The following is a 22,403-nucleotide window of genomic DNA, read 5'->3' as shown; positions in this document are numbered from 1 at the left end:
AGCAAAACCACAGGGTGTAGTAGACCATGCAAAGAGACTGCCTCCTGCACCCGCCCTTAGTCCTACTCCCCAGAGACAACCACCACCAACAGTTTCCTCAGCATCCCTCCTGAGGAAATTTACCCCTGTACACAATTTACCCCTGTACACCTAATTATTTATATGTTTTGGTGAGACTATTTTAAAAATATTCAATTGTGTACATTCATACAATTTTCCGCCCCCCGCCCCCAATGCTGAGCAAGAAGTCAAGCTTTGAAATCCCTTGCCTCAGGGATTTTTGTGGAGCTCAAAACTGAAGCAACCAGAAGTCATTGGTTCTTTCTGCTGTTTATAAAACTGAAGGGTGGGCTTTCCTGGTGGCGCAGTAGTTGAGAGTCCGCCTGTCGATGCAGGGGACATGTGTTTGTGTCCGGTCCGGGAAGATCCCACATGCCGTGGAGCAGCTAGGCCCATGAGCCATGGCCGCTGAGCCTGAGTGTCCGGAGCCTGTGCTCCGCAACGGGAGAGGTCACAACAGTGAGAGGCCCGTGTACCACAGATAAATAAATAAATAAATAAAAACTGAAGGGCACTGAAATGACGGTGGTAATGGAGGTGCTAGGTGTCTTGGCGGGCCACTGAAGAGGAAAAGTGCTTTCGAATGGAGGCTAGAAACAGAGATCTGTGGGTCCCTGAGAAGTGAGGATTTGAGCTCTGCACTGCCCAGTGCCCTCCCATTCCCTGCCCTTCCAGCCCACACACAGGTTGCAAGACCCTGCAGACAATGGTCAAGGGCTGCAGCCTACAGGCGTAATGGATCCCACCTTGAAAGAAGTCCTGAGTCCCAAGCATTGGGGCCTGGAAGCAGCAGGACTTCGGACATGAAGAGATTATGCAGGCCTGGGTAAGCATGGGCTTGGTGATTACCAGGGTGGACTGATGACAATGACCACAGGGGCCCCAGTGTTGGGGAGCTTTGTGACAGAACCAGAACCCTGAGAGCCAATGGACCTCCAAAATGACTGACGTTGATTCCACCTCAGTCCAGAAGCGTGGAGTCTCAGAATTAGAATTAAATTGACTTGAAGTAAATAAATGAAATATTTCTTGCAAAAATGTAAGATAGGTAAAGACCTCCAAACCAAACCTACTTTTCAGAAAAAAAAGTTTCCTGTACAAATGCTCTAGTAGAGAAACTTCCCAATAATAAATGCTTTCATTTTATCACCACACAGTTCTGAAAACATTCTTTATTATTATAGCAATTAGAGAGGCAGCCCCGAAGAGCCAGGAAAGGTTCCTTGATTCAGACAATTTACATTTCAGATTCTGTACCAGCAATAGATTTTAGACCATTCTTTGCTTTAACTCTGACTTATGAAATTTCCAGACCCAGGGAGCATTTATACTGCCAAGAGTTTGTTTCTCTGCACTGTTTCAGGGGAATGATTTCAAGGAAATTTGCTGGGTCAGTGGCTTCAGGCAATCCCAACAACACTGCCAAGATGACACTAAGGGCCATTTTCATGAAGCTAGTTCAGGGAGAAATTAATGCAAGCTCCTGGTTACACCCTCTATAATGCTGGTTTTCAAAGCTTGGTGGCCAAACGCTCTGTTTTCACTGGATTTGGGAGAGTCAGACTGAACTTATGCTACACATAGCTTTTACAGAGCTGAATTTTCAGCATAAACTCCTTTGATCTTGGAACATTACAAAAGTCAAATGGGAAATTTCTCTTCGTTCATACTCAAAGGGAAGAAAAAGACCCACTGGAGTTTTTAATCAGTAAAAGTAGCCTGAATCCAAAAACTCTTAGATACTTTCTGGGTGCTCAATGAACTATCATACATAAAATAAATATACTGTTAATAGGCTCAAATAAATGCTGAATTCACTGCCAATGATTTGTTTTTGGTCCATGAGTCTTTCTAGATGGAAAACTCCATTTCTTTCTTTCCTTTTACTCAACTACAGTTGTGGTTTCTCTTAAAGTCATCAGTGAAAATACAAGAAAATGTGAGGCACTCTGACCTGTCAATAGAAGAAGGTCACATTTCTTACCATGTGCCCTCGTGTGCCCAAAGTACTCTATGAAACTGTGGTTTTGGACAGTTGCATTAACTGATGAGATAGAGTTGCATTAACTGGTGATAGAGGTGCGAGGTAGGGACCAAATTAGAAATGTGGGCTAGTGCATTGGGAAAAAAAAAAGATTTTTCAAAACTTATATAGTTCGTTCATAGCATAGAACTAGACAGTAAAATAGACACTGGTTTGGGATATTTTAGACATGTATTTGACAAGGCTATATTAAAATTTTACTTCTTTCTTGCTTTGAAAAAAATTGCAATTAGATGAAATAGTGGGTCATTGATGAAAGACTGACCTTTATTATTTCAAATAAAAATTTGGAGTTGATTACATACATGATTCTCATCTGCTCATTGTATCCTCCTAATTTTAATGCTCTTGAGCTACTTATTCAAGCAAAGTTGCTTGTTAGGGACTTCCCTGGTGGTCCAGTGATAAAGAATCGCCTTACAATGCAGGGGATGCTGGTTCGATCCCTGGTCAAGGAACTAAGATCCCACATGCCGCAAGGCAACTAAGCCTGTGTGCCACAACTACTGAGCATACATGCCTCAACTAGAGCCCACGTGCCATAAACTACAAAGCCCACACACCCTGGAGCCTGCACACCACAACTAGAGAAGAGAAAACCTGCATGCCACAACTAGAGAGAAACCCGCACACCACAGTGAAGAGCTCACGCACGATAACGAAGAGCCCGCACGCCGCAAGGAAAGATCCTGCACGCCTCAACGAAGATCCCACGTGCGGCAACTAAGACCTGACGCAGCCAAAAATAAATTACATAAAGAAATAAATAATAAATCTTTTTTTAAAAAAGCTGCTTGTTGGCACAGGTTTGAGTGCCTTCTCCTCCACCAACTCCCTCCCACCTTCATATCTTTGTGTATTTAAATAACTCTCGGGCTTCCCTGGTGGCGCAGTGGTTGAGAATCTGCCTGCCAATAGAGGGGACACGGGTTCGAGCCCTGGTCTGGGAAGATCCCACATGCCGCGGAGCAACTAGGCCCGTGAGCCACAACTACTGAGCCTGTGCATCTGGAGCCTGTGCTCTGCAACAAGAGGCCGTGACAGTGAGAGGCCCGCGCACCGCGATGAAGAGTGGCCCCCGCTCGCCACAACTGGAGAAAGCCCTCGCACAGAAACGAAGACCCAACATAGCCAAAAATAAATAAAAAAAGAAAGAAAGAAAGAAGCTTTCATTTTAAAAATAAAAATAATAAATAAATAAATAAATAACACTCCACCCTGGATAACTCAGTGACTCTGTCTACCAGTACCAATGACTTCTTTTAAAATGCATCTCTTCTAGAAGCAATCTATTAATCATTTCCCTGTGGGTGGGTTGCTGGCTTATGCTGAATAGGGGCTGTAGAGACAAATGATTATAAGCTAGGCTTCTGGAGTCAGACTTCTCAGTCCAAATCCTGGCCCTGTTACTTCTGGCCATGGGAAGACTGTTAACCTCTCAGCTTCCCCATTTTTATATGGTTCTAACAATATTATCTACACATAAAGCTTCATGTACAATGCCAGCACATAGTAAGGAAGAGATAACATCTCACTTATTTAACATCTCTGTGCCAAAGAGGCCAAATACTTCCCATTGGTGCCATTTAGTCCTCATAACAACTAAGCAAGTTCAGTGTTATTAGTCTCATGTACAGTTAGGGAAAAGGAGGTTCAGAAGGGTCAGATTTGACCAGGTCTTTGCAGCTACTAAGTAGAAAAGAGGAAATTCCAGCTTGGGGCTGTTTAACACCAAAGCCTGTGTTCCTATCACTATTGCAAGCTTATCATCTGCTTTAAATATTTTATTTTGCACTTGTATAAAGACAAGTGCAAAATAAAACTTGGGATTTTCCATATGGCATCAATTCTGTTGAAATACTGTCTCCTCAGCTCCACAGCAAAAACCTTGAGGGCATGAGCCGATCATTTTATAGACAGTGAACAGACAACTGTTGAAGTAAAAATTGAAGCCTTAGGCTTTAGAGGTGGGGTGATGATCTATGGGTCTCAGCTGCTAGTGTTGGTACCTGATTAGGGGTTTGCATGACACAAAGCATCATGGGGAGGCCCTCTCCCCACCCGACATAAAGTCTTTCTTAATTCCACTTGTTATTCTTATCTCCTTCTTTCCTTTCTTTCACTTTTTCAGTCCTCTTTCTGTGTACTCATATGATTCACTGAATGATTTTTTTCTACAGGAGCAGAAATAGAACATTATATACAAGTGATAAACTGATGTTTAAAATAAAAGGTGTTCAATCCAAGAAAACAGATTAATTTCTCCTAATGGCAGACCTGAGAATCATTTATAGATGAACAAGAATGACATATAATAAAAAAGTAATTTCCTCTTGGTAGTTGTGTGACTTTCACTGGGACAACAAGAATTTGAGTAAGATGGTCTGTTTACTTACTGCCTGAGGTAAGACCAACAGTGTCCCCTAGAAACTCTAAATTACTCATTTGACTTGCCAACTCTAGAGCCAGAGAAGAATTTGATCAGTGAGTTGGAGAGTTTCTCAAACAATGGGTTTTCCCTAAGCAGACGGGTAAGGCAGGATTTCAGAGATGTAGGAAAATCTTCTGCTTAAAAACTTCTCCCTCACCAGTCTATATCTGAAACATGTTTAACTTGAAAAAAATTTCTTTATTCCACAATGAAGGACAAGTAAAAAAAATAGAGAGCCAGGAAGCAGTAGCTGGCTAGCCAATTCATCATATTGTTTAAGGAACCACTGTCTTAATGTCCGCATTCCTAAAAGAATAAGTATTTATTTATTTTAAAATATAGATAAAATATGTACATGGTATTAGACTCAAAACAGTATACACTGAGAAGTTTCTCTCCAGCACCTGTCCTTCACTCAATTCCCCTAATCAGAAACATACAGTATTAAGTTTCTTGTGTATTTTTACAGAGTTAGTCTATATATCTATATTTGGAAAGTACTAAGGGCACCAAATACTTGAAGGTCGTGCCTTCTTTTATCTGCTACCTACTTTGTTTCATGAAATTCTGCTGGAGCCAGGTAAGCATCACCTCCTCTATGAAACCTTCTTTGACTCTCTTCCCTGGTAGAGTGGATCAACCTGTCCTGTGGATCACTACTATATCTTAGCATTATTGAACTCACAGTATCACGATAGCTTGTTCATGGATCTAGCTCCTATACCACCTCCTGCCCTCAGTGGAACCCTTCCAGACAGGAACTGTTCCCAACTCCTCCTTGTATCCTGGTGCTGAGCAGGATACGTGTTTGCTCATGTATCCTGCTCAATAAATGTTTGCTAAATGATCATCAAGAAATTCGCTGGAGATAGAAAAAGGCATCAAAATGACCCAGAAAGAGGAAGCTGGCAGGATTAGTATGTCCTAATCTTACCGTAACCAAAACAAGTTTCTGATGGTAAAAGTGATATACAACCAAAATACCCATCACACATGGATATTAAATCCATCTGAATTTCCAGAGGATTTACTTTAGCTTGGAGAGCAATTTTAAAAGGCCAAGTATGAGGGATTAATTATCATGGAGCCCCACAAAAATCACAAACACCTCCAGGGGGATTTAAACTCTGAATTGCTGGAAAAGAATTTCACAACACGTGGTAATGTATCCTTAGGCAGTGTCAGAGTCATCAGACACTTTAGCCCATCAATCACCATTTTCTTTACTGTTCAAGCTGCCAACAAGTAGATAAAGTAACTCATAAACACACCAATCATTCAGCAAAAGGAAATTTTATTGCTGTCACAATAGGCCTATAACACTTTAAGAAGCCATGTGTTAGAAAAATTAACTAAGGATTCTCCTGTGGACCGAAGGATACCAATAAGCAGTGTGGGTGAACTATTTCCACAGAAAGAGATTTTATAGTTTTCATTTCTAGATATTCAGTGGATTGTTTTAACAAGCACTTTAGGGCAAAACTTTGATAAAGAATTGTATAATAGACATTATTATAAAGGACTACGTATATATGGTTTAATTTTACTGCTTGAAGGCACATTTTACTTAATTTGGATTGCTCTGGAATTAAATCCAATTTTTGTCACACTCATAAAAGCCCCCGCACCCACTCCTAAGGGACATTTTAACCACATAAAAGTTTCACATTAAATTTCACATTTAGGTGGAAAACATATTTACTGATGATCCAAAAAGAGTGTTACATCCTTTTTTCCTGCTTTACAGGAAAAAAAAATCCCTCCTAACAAGAAAGACCTATGAGGACTAAAAGAAGAATTTAAAATGTTATATATAAAATGGGCATTTTTTGTCCCTGTGGAAGAAACTGTGGTTCAGATCTGCAGCCTTACAGGATTAATGCTACTTTTAAACATCATTTAATAAAGTTCCCCTCTATGGCTGTCACTGCTCAGAAATCATAAAGACATGTCTTCTATACAGTAGACCACTTTCTCAGCAGGAAAGCCAAACCAATGAGAGGTGATAATACAGTGGGGGTAGTAAAATGTGCAAACCAAAACTACATTCAACTCTATGCTGAAAAACACATGTAGATGTATTAAGTTACTGATTTGTGATGTCTACTGCCATTAGACAGAAAGTGTGGGTTACAACTTTAAAAAGAAAGTTTAAAAAGAAAGTGTGGGTTACAACTGCTAAATATCTCACTTTTAGCAAAGTTGAAGGGCTCCAAACTGTATTTATATAAATAAATGGAGGAGTGTCTTAGAATATGTTTTTTTTTCTATCCCAAATCCTTTGTGACCACATCTTTAAAAACCTAGCTTCCCTATTATATTTCAGTTAGAATGTGATTTGCACTTTGATGCAAAAAGTGGTTTTTTTTAAAAAAAAGGCAGTAGGATGTGGAAGAAGGACCCAGGACTAGGAGTCAGAGGGGTTCAATTTTCTGACAGCTCTGCAGTAGCCAATTCTACAAGGGGTTCTGCATGAATCCCTCTGTTCATGATACTTATCATCATCAGTAAAGCACAGAGCTGAACTATGTGACTTCTGAAGTCATTCTAGCTCCAAAACTTTAGACCTTGATCAACCCATACCGTGTGCAGAGCAAAGCAGAGAAAGCCTCTGTTTTACACAGATGCTTAGGCCCCACTTAGGAATAAGACCTCCTTCTATTTTTTTTTTTAATTTATTTTATTTATTTATCTTTGGCTGCATTAGGTCTTCGTTCCTGCGTGGGCTTTCTCTAGTTGTGGTGTGTGGGGTTCTCATTTCAGTGGCTTCTCTCGTTGTGGAGCACAGGCTCTAGGCGTGTGGGCTCAGTAGTTGTGGCATGTGGGCTCAGTAGTTGTGGCTCGCAGGCTCTAGAGCACAGGCTCAGTAGTTGTGGCGCACGGGCTGAGTTGCTCCGCAGCATGTGGGATCTTCCCAGACCAGGGCTTGAGCCCGTGTCCCCTGCGTTGGCAGGCGGGTTCCTAACCACCGTGCCACCAGGGAAGCCAAGACCTCCTTCCAAATGACAGACCAGAAGAATAGCAACTCTCATAGGCTAAGAGAGATCAGAAAGATATGGGGGCTGGGTCGGACTGTATTAGTTATCTTTTGCTGCAAAACGTAGTGGCTTAAAATGAAAGCTAACCATTTGTTTGTTCATAATTCTGTAGGGTGGCACTCTGGGCTGGGCTCAGCAGGGCAGTTCTTGCACTCTACATTGTGTCAGTTGGGCTCTCCTGTGAGGTTGCAGTTAGGTCAGCTGGGATGGCTGGGTCCCTCTCCCTCCAAGTGCTCTCTCCGTATGGTGTATGTCATCCTCCAGGAGACCACTCCCGGCTTGTTCTCAAGGTGGCAGTATTTCAAGAGGACAAGAGCTAAGCTATAAGGCCTCTCGAAGCCACACAATGCCATTTTCACTACTACTGGTCAAAGCAAGTCAATGGGTCAGCTCAGATTCGAGGAATCTGAAAAAGCTGCACAAAATTTATGGTCAATTTTAATCTACTACAGACTTTATCAAGTCAGCCAGAGGAATCTTCCAGCCTGTCAACAATGGAAGGAAGCAACACATGGTGGGAATGGTACTGGCTATGGCCACATAAACCTGTGTTCAGATTTTAGCTCTGCCACTTATAGGTTTGTGATATTTCTATCACAACTTAATATTTCTATTAAGTTAACACTGTCTAAACCAGTGTTTCTCTCTCTGTAAAACAGAACTCAGAAATCCTACCTGTTAGAGTTTGAGGATGAAATAAGATTATATATGTAATGTCAAACAAAGTGTCAGCCAAAGAGATGTTAGATAACTGCTAACGAGGGCTCCCAATATATATATGTCTAAGGTTTAAGAGGCACATGTGGCACATAAAGGTAGGAATACATATATGTTGGAGTGATCAAAATTCACAACTCTAAGGATGAATGACACCAGTCTTGGTCCATTTTTTAAATTTCTAATTTTCCTGTTGTAATGCTGATCCTACATTATAACTGATTGCTCCTTTTCAAGAAAGAGTATGCAACAAGGACATTTTAGGTTATTTTTTCTCAAGTCATGGACTGTTCAGGGCTAAGTCCAATGGACCATCCAAATGCCAACAAGCTGTAAACCAGACTACAAGAGTCCTGTTCCCAAATATTTTGATTTTTCTGTTTCAATCAAGTTGAAACAAACTGTTTGTGGATTCTGTATTTGCAAATTCCCCTGCTTCCCCAAATCAATGCTCTTGGTGCATTCATGGTAATTTGCGGACATGAGCAGAGTGGTGAAAAATTTGAGTTGCCTGATTCACTTGTTCCTAGCTGAGGTAGAACAAGGCAACATTATGCTTTCTTGTTTCAGCTCTCATACTGGAAACAAGCTTCCCTTAAAGGGTCTTCTGAGTGCCACATGTTTCGCATTTTTGTGCTGTTATGTGCCTTACCGGGAAATTACATGTGTTAGACAACCTTCATTCGATTATGAGTTATAGAGCTGTTGGCCATTCAATGTTAATGAATCAACAGTATGTACTGAATAAAGTATCTTTAATCAGAAACACACATAAAACAAGGTTATATATTTATCATCGGTTAAAAATGTTGTGACCAGAGGTTTGGAGGAGGAATCTAACCCTGTCTTTCCTCTAGAAACAATGGTTTAGTACTCATTAATTCAGTGTTTGCTGCAACTTTATATAACATAATTACCATGAATAAGAACTGACTGTACTTCCTCCTGTTGCTTTTCCCTGGTGTTACTTCATTACAACAAAACTGGGAAACCTAACGTGAAAGCTGATAAAGGTAGAAATGCAGACATATGCTATCTGTAATAGAGATGGCAGGACTCATGTGGACAAAGGCAGGTCTTGGCTGTCCTTGGTACACTGAGGCAGTGGGTTGATTAACCCAGGGTGAGAAGAATGAATGCATTTTTCTTACACTGTGGCATGTGTTATTATGCTTATACTCAATGTGTTTTGCGGATCTATATTTTTTGAACCAATTACAAAGGTAAAATGCAAAGATGATCCAAGACAAGTTGCAAAGTAGCTAATCTTCCCTACTTTCAGACCAAGAACATTTTTTCCCCCTTCTTTGATGCAAAAAGTATTTGGCATACCCTCATCGATTCATAAGAAGCAAAAGGTTAAGAGGTTACTTTCAATATTTCATAAGAACATGCAGGACCCGAGGCAGAATATAGTCAATAATTATCTTATTTCCTTTGTTCTAAGATGATTTTTTTCTCCTTTAACAATTTTATAATTTGGAGTACATCTAATGTACTGATTTCCCACTATGAATACAATAAGATTATTACTTAAGAAGAAGTATAGTATTATCAAATTGATGTAGTTTTGCTTGCCAACTTCATAGATTGAATATATAATTGTTTCTGTTCAGAAAACCTGAAGGGGCTAGAGTTATAGAAGGGAAGTCAGCAAGAGTCAAAAGACCTTATCTATCATACTTGGAATCACAGTTTTTAAAATCTGGATTCTCTATTCTGCTCCCTTTTTTTTTTTTTTTTTGCGGTACGCGGGCCTCTCACTGTTGCGGCCTCTCCCGTTGTGGAGCACAGGTTCCGGATGCTCAGGCTCAGCGGCCATGGCTCACGGGCCCAGCCGCTCCGTGGCATGTGGGATCTTCCAGGACTGGGGCACAAACCCGTGTCCCCTGCATCGGCAGGCGGACTCTCAACAGCTGAGCCACCAGGGAAGCCCTATTCTGCTCCCTTTTAAACAGAGTTCACAACACAGATTTTCTAAGAATCTCAGAACACAGTCAAGACTTCAATTAATCCCCATAAAAACTCTGCTACAAAAGAAACAGAGTCTATATATATCCTAATCTCAATTTATTCATCTATTCTAATATGCTTGGGGTAGGGTATGAAGACTTGCACCTACCAAACCCTTCAAAGAGAAGGAAAATGGATCACAGTGTTCAGTACCTATAATTTTGGAATACTGAAATATTCTCACATAATAAACTATAGATAACATAAATAAGCATTAAATCAGCAATAGACATAGAGGCTCTTTTGACATAAAAGTAAAAGTAAGGATTAGGGACTTCCCTGGTGGCGTAGTGGTTAGGAATCCGCCTGCCAATGCAGGGGACATGGGTTCAAGCCCTGGTCCGAGAAGATCCCACATGCCGCGGAGCAACTAAACCCGTGCGCCACAACTACTGAGCCTGCGCTCTAGAGCCCGTGAGCCACAACTACTGAAGCCCACACGCCTAGAGCCTGTGCTCCTCAACAAAGACAAGCTACCCCAATGAGAAGCCCGTGCATCCCAACGAAGAGTAGCCCCCGCTTGCCGCAACTAGGGAAAGCCCGTGCGCAGCAACAAAGACCCAACGCAGCCAAAAATAAATTAATTTTTTAAAAAAATTAAGGATTAAATGATCAGTTACACAGGAAGCAATAATACCAATCTGTGTGTATGTGTGTGTGTGTGTGTGTGTGTGTGTGTGTCAAAGCAACGGACTAGGTAAGCTATCCTAAAACTCAAACTCAGGGATTGAAAATTCTTGCACACTATTTGTAGGTAACTAAAATGTGGAATGAAAATCACAGCAATAAAACAGCTAATATAAGAATTGCTCTGAGGGCTTCCCTGGTGGCACAGTGGTTAAGAATCAGCCTGCCAATGCAGGGGACACGGGTTTGAGCCCTGGTCCAGGAAGATCCCACATGCTGCGGAGCAACTAAGCCTGTGCGCCACAACTACTGATCCTGCACTCTAGAGCCCATAAGCCACAACTACTGAGCTCACGTGCCACAATTACTGAAGCCTGCATGCCTAGAGCCCATGTTCCACAACAAGAGAAGCCACCGCAATGAGAAGCCCGCGCACCACAATGAAGAGTAGCCCCCGCTCGCCGCAACTAGAGAAAGCCCGTGTGCAACCACAAAGACCCAACGCGGCCAAAAATAAAAAAAAATTGCTCTGAATATATAAAAATGTTTCACATTTTAAGACTTTGAAAAGCTTTCTCTTCAAGCTCAGAAAAGAAACTGTTTTATATTTACTTAAAATGGAGTTCCTTTGCCAAGTCTGATTTAGCAAAAAGTTGATACTTATCAATATGAATATAATTTTTCATACTGAAATATAGGTTTAAGGAAATGGGATAATATTTGCATTATAGTTTATAAGTCCCTATAGTTCCATCTGGTACTTATTTATCTAAATTTTACTCAGCTTGCATAATATTTTTGCTTACAGTCATATTCTTTAAGATCAGAAATGCCCAATCTGGAAATTCAGAGGTACTATTCGTTAACATTCTTTCAGTGTGATTCATGGACTTTTTGCAAACTCTGCCTTGATTTAAAATAAAACTAAGGTAATAAGATGTTTAGTATAAAAATATATGACTTAAGCAATAACAATAAAAGGAACTTGGCTTTGGGGGTTTACACGTCAAAGCAAACCACGCTCATGAAACAGACTGTGCAAAGTTCATTTGAAGGAGAACAGCAAGATAAAACACTTAATCAAATGTAAAATAGTTTTCTACTCTGCTTGCTTTAAAAAATACCTAGTGCTTTAAGTTGCCACAGTCCTACAGTTAAATGGTCAGAAGCTGTAACAGCTAAACAATAGTATGCAGCATGGTGAAGTGTTAAATCAGGTCACTTCAGAACCTGACACATGGTTATAGCTAAAGGACAGATATTCTTCACGTCAATTTCTAGATGGAAGAACTTCTCCACACAGTGTCCAATTGGGAGAGTCCTTCTATCTTGATGCTTCTTGCTAATGGACCTGCCCTAGAGAACTTCTGTTTCATAAGAATGAATTAAACTGGTATTAAATAGGTGGTGAAAAAATTACAGGTGTGCAACTTGGAGAGAAATGACCAGATTCTGAATATGACATTCCCAGGCCTTTTTAATACTACGAATATCTAAATTTTACAATCTATCCAGGGAATCCACTGACCTCATTTACAACAGGATGGTACCAAGAATATAAAGATAAAACAATTGCCCTAGTCTAACTGTATTCCTCTTGCAAAGAGATAAGCTTATCTCCGGACCCAGAAGAATACCAGTATAGCAACTAGGACACATATTTATGAACTTTCCTTTCCAAAAGTGATAACAATTAATAGCTTCCCTAAAACAAAACAACAGAACAATAATTATGCATTATTCTCTAGTTTAAAAAACTCAGGACTTTGAAGTTTTAAGAAATTTGTGAGATAGGAATGCAAAGGGGGTGGAAGGAGAATGAATTTTCTTATATTGTCATTTTGAAAAAGAGATTTATAAATGTAAATGTTGCTCCTTGATTAAAAAACAAAGTCTAATAATAATAATATCCTTGCAGAGTGGCTGCCTGCCTTTGTCAAAATATTTCCTGAGATGGGGCACTCACTATCCCCAGGCAGTTCATGCCATCTTTGGTCAGCTGATGTTTAGGAAGTTCTTCCTTAAAATAACGTGAAATCTGTTTTTCACTGGGCACCTTGGGAGCACCTGAATTGTTCTCATCCTTCATCCACAAGGAGATAACCTTACATGCTTGCAGAAAGTCACTGTTGTCCTTCCTGGTCTTCCCTTTTCCAGTCTGTTCAATTCTTCCTGAGATAACGTGGTTCCAACAATGTTCTTGTCAACCACATAATGATGCCCAGAAATGAACAGAATACTCTAGGTATAGCTAAAACTGGTCAGAGAAGCACTCCAGACAGATCTAACAGCATGTGCAAAAGCCTTGCATCAGGTGGGGACAAGACTCATTAAAGGAACTGAAAAAGGCTAAAGGAACTGAAAAAGGCTGGCATGGCTGGAATTCAGAGTGAGTACAACAAGGCTGGTTAGAGTCATATTTTTAAGTGTGCAAGGCTCTATATGGGGTACCAAAGATACAAAATAAACAGGTCTGTTCTCAAGAAGCTTAGGGTCTGGTGGGTGAGATGGATAACTCCCTTTCCCAGGTGAAGGTTGACGACACAGAGTGGTAGTGCTACAGAAGGGGCCCCAACAGTGCGGCTTTTGAGTCAGACTGTCTAATTAAACTCCAACTGGACCAACTGCTAGTATTGTGTCCTTGGAGAAGTTACCTCGCTTACCTGTGTCTCGGTTTCCTCACTTATAAAATGGGGATAATGCTACTCCCTCTCCTATAGGATTGTTGTGAAGGTTAAATGAGATGATGTTTATTAATTATGGATTAAGAACAGTACCTGAATCACTTTTTAAAAGTTTGATGCTGAAAAACAAATGGCTAATTATCTAGAAACAGAGTCATGTTTCTCAATATGCAGAAAACATACTAAAGACACGCAGATGAAGGGAGCAAAGGATCTACTTTAAAACGAATGTTTAACAATAATTAATAATAACTGAACTCAGTGTAGACAGGCACTGGGAAAAGTCCTTAATATTCTTTATCTTAATTAATCTCCATGCCAACCTTCCAACCTTAAGAGGAAGATTTGGTGGTCATCACCACTGTTTTACAAAGGACGAAGCAGATTTAACTCAGAAGGGTTAAGTCTCTTGTCCAAGGTCCCACCACAGTTAAAGATCTGGGATTCTGATACTGCAGAATCAGCATCATTACTCTGCTATGCTGCCTGTTAGGTTTAATAGAAACACCGTCTATAGTCTGGGACCTTTGACAATGGTACTCAGAGAAAGGAAAATGCAGAGTGAGGGTTCTGGAGCAACTCTCCTCATTCTTTCTTCACTTCATTTGCTCAATCCCAAGGACAGTTCAAGTCTGCCAATATGCTTAAATAAAATATTTAAGTTTTTCTTTCTCTTCTCTAGAATTCCCAAGGCTGATAATAAAATAACCCCAATAAATGACACTGGAGAGCTATATTTTAGTTCTTCTGAGGACACTGCAAATAAAACTTCTAGTCAGTAAGCAAACATTTCTGAGAAGGGGGCATTGAGGGATTCCAGGACAGGCGTAAGAAATATGATGCAAGCATCATAAGAAGTAAGAGTCCATGGTCTTCCATTTGGCAGAATATGCCAAGTCTTCTGAGCCACAGGATTTCATGCAAATTACCACTCCAAGACCAAAAAGGGGGCGGGAGGGAGACAGGATGAAAAGATGGCTAGATAGATGGATGGAAGGAAATCTTAAAAATATTAATTAATATACGATCTCTTTTACGTAATGTGCCTTATCTGGTTTCCTGGCTGCGTGCCTCCCTCAAATTCAATTGTTGAAATCCCAGTGCCCCTCCTCAAAGGAGGCAGGGTCTTTGAGAGGCAATAAGGTCATGAGGGCAAAGCCCTCATGAATGGGATGAGTTCCCTTATAAAAGAGGCCCCCTTGCAGAGCTCCCTTGTTCCTTTCACCATGGAAGGATACAAGAAACCTGCAACCCAGAAGAGCGCCTTCATCCGACCATGTTGGCACCCTGACCTTGGACTTCCAGCCTCCAGAACTGTGAGAGAGAAATTTCTGTTGTTTGTAAGCCACTCAGTCTGTGGTATTTTGTTACAGCAGCCTGAACAGACTAAGACACCTGCTTACAAGAAACACATAAAAACTAGCCTGTATTAATTAAATCTAGAAAGTTCATACTACAGATTTACTTTTTTCCACTTCCCAGAGAAATTCCCTATTTTAACAGTCCTTATTAGGATTTTTCATTGGTTGATCCCCTATATAGACCACAAACATTAAAGGCAGTAGAATCAACTTAAATGAGTGTGTGAGCTCTTTAAGGGCAGGTTATTTCATTCAATTTTGTATCCTCAGCACTAAGCAAAGGGCAGCCTTTGAGCAAACACATGCTTCCTATCAGAGGAGCCACACTCACCAAAAGCAGACCTGGGGACATATCATATGGTTAAAACAACAGAAGAAAAGCTTGTCACTGAGGACTGGGTCCAGGTGTGCTCCTCAACCTTCCCAAGGGGGTCACCCTCAGCATTACCTTGGTATTTTAAGAGGTCTATTTAGATGACTGGGTGCAAATACAATGAGATGCTAAGTGAGATCTCCCTCTGTGATCTCAGAAACCACTGGTCTTGGATCCAGAGAAACTATTTATAGCAGATAGAACTGATGTGGTGTCAAGACCAAGTCCCAGAGGCTTAATTCCTCTAAAGATGGCAAAAAAATATCTGTTGGACACACAACAAAGAGGGCACAGAAACCCTAACTGGGTGCGGGGAAGGTGGGGGGGTGGTTTGGGGCAAATGCTTAAGAAGGATCACCAGCCCTTAGAATGTGCTCTTTCCCAGCACCAGAGCTAAAATAAGGATGCATATCAGGATGCAAATAAGCAAATGCAAAGGTGCTTCTGTCAGTGGATCTCAACATTGCCCATGATTTCCTTTAATACGCTCTCATCTTTGTTTGCTAACTTCCTGTTGGCTGGATGCACTCCCAGGACCTGCTTGGACAAAGTGACCTGGAGTGTCAATTAGGCTATGTGTCCCATATCAGAATTTGGAGCCAGGCCGGGGGGAAAGGAAAAAAAGAAAGACCCTCATTGTGGTAAACAATGGTTTTATTTGTTAAAGCACCTTCCACCCACCTCCTGTTCAGCCTCACCAAAATATCATGCCTATATATTACTTGTGAGTCTAACTTACAGCTTTTGATGAGGTACCTGAGGTTAGGAAATAAAAGCTGTGTCTCATTTCTCATTTTTAAGTGGTGCTTATCCTTCCAAGGACAATGGGATTTGTAGTCTCAAAAGGCAGAACCATATATTATGAACCTCAAGACGCTCTTAAAGAATTTTTTTGGCTGCCTCATGGTAGCAAGAGAAGCAGAGCTCAGTATTTCTCAAACAGCCTCTCGTGCAGGATGCAGAAGGTGATGTCAAGCAGTGGAAGCCCTCAAGCTGGTGGCCAGCAGCACAAATGTACACAGTATTAAAGACCCAAGAGCAGACAGGCACATCTAACCAACCCACACAAAGCAAAAATCAAATCGATAACAACGAAAGGAAAAAAAAAAAATCAGCCAACAAACTCATTCAGCTAGGCCAGACATGCTGATTAAAGTCTTCCAATTCCCTCTGGGAAATCTAATGCTGTCTTATTTTAACCAGTTATTAAGAGACTTATATTTACAACAAATAAATCAGAGGGTGACTTTTTCTTTATGAAAGAATTCACTGAGGAATTTCCTTAAAGCGTAATTTCTCTGGTTCATTTCAAATAGAACTTTATACAAATGCAATTTATTTACTATTCAAGAACATCTCTTTGGAAAAACGAGGCAACAGGCTATGGGAGGCAGACATCTCTAATGTTCAAGGTCAACCAGCAGTCTCTGAAAACTACCCTGATGGCCTTCGTAGAACAATGATATATATGTATATACATAAAATTTTCTACTGTTTACAAAGTCTCTGATCCTCACCACAACCAAGTGAGTTGTGATTATTGGGCTTACTTAGTATGTGTGGAAACTGAGGCTTGGAGAAGGCACATGTCATGTGCAGTTGCTTACCATGTACTAGGCACCAGGCTAAGGTCATCTCTTTGATCCTCTTGGTAACTCTACAAGGTATTACAGTCCCCTTTAATAGATCAGGAAATAGAGAGGTTAAGGAACCTGCCCCAGCTGGGAATTGTAGAGAGGAAGTATGGCTGAGAGCTAAAGGAGAGGGATGGTCAGCCATCAGCTCCCAGATCAGCTGAGGAGAGATCATGGAGGCTGGAGAAGCAAGGGAAGATGTGGGGCGGGGCCTGGAGGAGGTACAGAATCTTGATGGGTGGGTAGGTGGTGCAAGAAGAGAGCAGTTTGAGGGGAGGTGAGAGAGTCTAAGAGGCTGGGATGCATGTGGGTCTGGGTAACACTGGTCTGGTCCTCTACTGGTGGCGTGTTACCTCCTGGTACGGTAGGAGCTTGCTGGATGGCTGAAGTGATTCTATGAACTGTTCAAAGGCCAGATCACATATAATTAGAAGGCATTATTAAAAACACAATTTGAAAATATAACCTAGACCAAATCACTTGAAGGGAAGCTTCTAAGGAAGAGTTTGCCCCTTTCCTCAATGACAAAAGCTGAACAGAGAGCATTCCAAGCCAGACAACAAACAAAGTAGAAAAGTTCTGGGGCCTTAAGGAGCCAAAGACCCATGAAAGGGCTGGGAGCTAAAACTGGCTGAGCTGGCTGACTCCAGGTGTTCCCAATTCCACCCAAGCTAATGAAAACGTCACAGTGCATGCGGGACGCTACACACAGCAGTTCCTGCCTGCACAGGCCAAGCCAGAGTAATTCAGGAAATAAATTATCCTGAACCCTGGAGAAAAGTTGTTTTTTTTGTTTTTTTTTGCGGTACGCGGGCCTCTCACTGCTGTGGCCTTTCCCATTGTGGAGCACAGGCTCCGGACGCGCAGGCTCAGCGGCCATGGCTCACGGGCCCAGCCGCTCCGCAGCATGTGGGATCCTCCCGGACCGGGGCATGAACCCGTGTCCCCTGCATCGGCAGGCGGACTCTCAACCACTGCGCCACCAGGGAAGCCCCTGGAGAAAAGTTTTAACAATACTTTAATTGAGCTGAAGGAAATAAAATCCTTTAATAAATAAACACCAGCCTCTGAGCACATTCAGGTTCAGGTGGCTCACTAGTAAGGTCAAACTAAACATAGGATTCTCTAGATCAGTCCGGATAGCAGGAGAGAGGAAGAGCATGACCAGGAAACATGTAGAAGGCAGTAAGACCCTGGTTTCTGCCGCCTATGCTGTTCTTGAGTTGCCTAGTGCCTTAGGGGACTAATATTCATTACAGAAAAATAGAACAGGATTCCCTGCCCCCTCCAACAGTACTAACACAGAAACATTATATTCCTGTCAAAAATGGAAAGAATTATTTTATTGATACTATACTTGTTTTCACTATAAATCTGGCATATGCAATTTACTTCTTACCAAATAAAATGAGCAAAAGAAATATCAAAATGTTCATTTAAAAGCATATTCAAGGCTTCCCTGGTGGCGTAGTGGTTGAGAATCTGCCTGCTAATGCAGGGGACACAGGTTCGAGCCCTGGTCTGGGAGGATCCCACATGCCGCGGAGCAACTAGGCCCGTGCGCCACAACTACTGAGCCTGCTCGTCTGGAGCCTGTGCTCCGCAACAAGAGAGGCCGCGATGGTGAAAAGCCCGCGCACCGTGATGAAGAGTGGCCCCCGCTTGCCACAACTAGAGAAAGCCCTCGCACAGAAACGAAGACCCAACGCAGCAAAAATAAATAAAATAAATTAATAAACTCCTACCCCCAACATCTAAAAAAAAAAAAAAAGCATATTCATTAGTAAGAGTGGTTGTCTCTAGGGGGAGGCCCTGGTTGGGATCAGGGGTGGGGTTGAAGGGCAAGGCTAGGGCAAAAGGATAGGAGGGAGATTTACCCTTCACTTTATATCCTCTGTGGCAGTTTAACTTTGAATAATGTGCATGTTATTACTTATTCAAGTAATAACATGCACATTGATTAATCACATTTTTGTAAATCAAAACCCAGGAAGTTTTACATTTTAATGGCACTGTTGACCAGTGACAATCAAAATACTGAATAATCAAAGATCCATCATCCAAGTAAAAATTAACATTCTAGACCAATTAAAAAAAAATTACGAGTAGACGTGAACATGGTCAAAATAAAGCCACGCCTAAATTTCGGAAGTGGAGTAAGGGATGTACACTTTTATGTAGCAGTCCACTAAATAACAATGATGATAATGATCATAATAACAATCGTTCATATACTTACATACTATGAAAAAGCCAAGTCTTCCACAGAAGTGACCCAAGGCCATAATAAGGCTCAGCATCTAACTCTGTGCCCGTGGATATAGTTCACTTCTAGAAACTTACCAAGGGTGTGTCTTTTCCTCCCACAATGCTGAGACCAAGCCCTGAACGCCCCTTGGATATTTCTATAATCATTTCCTGGCCAGGAACAATGGGACACGTGGCAGGGTCCACTGACATAGGAGCGTGGAAACCACCTGAAGGAGTGAACACAAGAATGACTGGAATGTAGGAGATGCAGCTCAGCTCGCACACTCCACGGCTCGGGGAGTGCAGTGTTTACATGTGTTTATCATTTCACTCTTTTCCTCCCAAGGACCATGAAGTGAAAAGCTGGGTCACTACTGCCCATTCACCCAGGGATGAAACATGACGTTCCTATGACACTTTTGAGATTAAAACAATAGCTACCACCAACCCACACGATCAACCATTTTAGTTATACTTGAAAATTTTAAAATCTTAATATATACCATGAAAACTGGTATGGAAAAATTTAAGTTGATTAAATGATTAAGTACATATAGGTATATGTTATAATGAGAATAAAGACTGGTATAAATGCTGAGCTACAGTTATAAAATACTAATTAAGAAATAGTGCTTAAGTACTTTCAATTAGGGCATATCATATGAATTAAAATGTATAAAGGATCTAATCAATAAAGTATGGCACAACTGAAAATAACAATCACCTAAAAATGATCCCCAAATATATACATAGTAAAAAAATAAGTGTTATAAACACAATACTGTAGAATTAATTGCTGGGTCCGTAACTGAAAAGGCTTGTGAAAAGAGTTACTGCTGTTTTACTTTTAAAAATCATTGTTTTAGACTGGGTTTTTCTAAAAACTGGGGGAAAAAAATATTAACACATATGCATCCTCAGTCAAACCTAGCCCACTGAAAAATCCAAACATTCAAAATGTTAGTTTCAAGAGACTCTTATACAAATAATATTTTCTAGAGAACGTCATCTTTTTTGATAACTAGTCTTGATCATCATGAGTAATGATTCTTACACAGTGATATAATTTGGTAAAGGTCTGATAATAAAGGGCCCCATCTGCTGGTCAGCTGCGGCTAATGCACAGGGGCCAAGCTGAGATCCACAGACCTCTGTACAAGTTGGGGCCAGTACACTATGGCCCGAGGACCAAGAATGGTTTTTATTTCAGAAGGTTGAAAAACAAAAATCCAAGGAAAAATAACATTTCAACACATGTGAAAATTATATGAAATTTAAATTTTAATGTCTATAAATAAAGTTTTACTGGAACACAGCCCTGCTAATTCATTTACATCTAGTCTACGGCTGCTGACAGCAGATTGAGTAGCTGCAACAGAGAGACCACGTGGCCCGCAAGCCTTATATTTACTCCTTGACTCCTTACAGAAGAAGTTTGCTGACACTTGGTAGAAAACAAAAGAACACAGGCCCTAGATAAGCCTGTGAGGGCTCTGCTCTGACTCAGTGATAATCATTGTCTTCGAGACCAAAGGGCACAAGTTTCGGGGTGGTACAGAAGTGGATGTGAGTTCACAAGAAGGAAATTAATAGTGGGTGCATCTGAGACTCATTCGTCATCAGAAAAATGCACGTAATCATCATCCAGGAGGCTGTCTGAGGAATTAAAGAAACAACGTGCCTGAGGTGCTCAGCCCAGGGACTGGCACTGTGTGGCTTTCATATAGGTGCCGCTCCTGACCACGTGGAATTTATTAATCAAATGGCCTCTTGTGTAACAATGACACAACCTCGGCAACAATTTAAGAAGGCCATATCAGAAGGCTAGTAAATCGTAAACCTAATTTGACTCGAGATCTTTTGGCAACATATGTATTTCATGCTACATTGTTCACTAATTTCCAATAAAAACAGTGTCATAGTTCCATGGATGCTTTAAATAGTTTATACTCCTTATGTAAATCACTAGCTTAGTCTGTTGAGTGAGGAGAGAAAACATAGTAAGAGATACTGGAGGAGTATCTTTCCAGTATTTCTTTCCCTCCTCTGCTTCTGCCTCTGGCTACCCTATAGCCAGTCCTGAGTCAGTCTTGGTATTTATTTCTCTCATAGAATCCAGCCCAAAGCCTGACTCCTACCAAGCCCCCAATCAATGTTTGGTAAGTAGATGGCTGAATGAATACAATTTCCACAGATTAAATTGTGGGATGATTAATTTCTGCTATAGAGGTAAAGATATGGGATATATATTATCAAAACTCAATTGATCTACATTGGAGTCATCAAACTTTTTTCGTAAGAGGCCACATGGTAAATATCTGGAGCTTTACAGGCCATACAGGCTCTGGTGCCGCTACTCAATTCTACCCTTATGGTGTGAAAGCAGCCATAGACAATACCTAAACAAATGAGTATTCCAATAAAATTTTATTTATGGACACTGAAATCTGAATTTCATATAATTTTCATGAAACATTCTTTTGATTTTTTTCAACCTTTTAAAAATGTGAAAACCATTTTTAGCTTGCAGACCATATAAAAACAGATGGTGGGCCAACTGTGACCCAGGGGTCATAGTTTGCTGACCACATCCATCAAGTATTTTAGTAAAAAATCTAGTGCTTAAGAATAACACCTGCCTCATAAATTTTTTATGAGTTAATATTCATGAAAAAATATGTAAAACGCAAATACCATAAAGGTGTCAGGTCTGCGAAATTCATGCAGGGTTATGCTTTACCATTGGTGAGCATGTGTTTTAAATAGTCCTTCTTTTAAAACTGACTTACATTGCATAAAAGCAAAATGGAAATACTCATTATTCATTTTGAAGGTCTATTTTCAACCATTAGTTGGCATAATTCAATCCAGGAATTCAAAGAGAGAAAGTGATTATCAATTTCTTTAAGCACTGAAAATCAAGTCTTTAAATAGATTACATCGACATACGCAAGGCTACAATTTGGTTTAATGTGATTTTTAAGAGACATTACTCATGAACTAAACATAATATTTTGGAGAGACTAGAGAATAATCTGGAAGCCTCAGATTCAAGTAGCATTTACTAAGGGCCTTTTTTGTTCTACTACTTTTATATTCAATAAGTAATAGGCAATCCCACTAGTGGAGATGAGAAAAATGATTTTGGAAGTAAAGTGACCTGCCCAAGTC

The 22,403-nt window shown here is 40.7% G+C and overlaps 1 protein-coding gene across 1 annotated transcript in view; it reads right to left on the bottom strand.

The window, feature by feature from the left end:
• PATJ (PATJ crumbs cell polarity complex component) overlaps window positions 1-22,403 on the bottom strand; it is a gene marked incomplete at its 3' end in the record, with an annotated part of 366,093 nt that overhangs the window by 44,865 nt on the left and 298,825 nt on the right. Inside the window, exon 35 of the mRNA XM_079698741.1 lies at window positions 19,326-19,459. Within this exon, the coding sequence (XP_079554867.1) occupies window positions 19,326-19,459 (134 nt within the window). The remainder of the gene's footprint in view (window positions 1-19,325; window positions 19,460-22,403) is intronic.

This window comes from Hyperoodon ampullatus (genome assembly GCF_949752795.1).
Source record: "Hyperoodon ampullatus genome assembly, chromosome: 2".
In the NCBI taxonomy this organism is placed as follows: Eukaryota; Metazoa; Chordata; class Mammalia; order Artiodactyla; family Ziphiidae; genus Hyperoodon; species Hyperoodon ampullatus.
The sequence above is the reverse complement of the archived record's forward strand: the minus strand, read 5'-3'. Positions and strand labels throughout refer to the sequence as shown.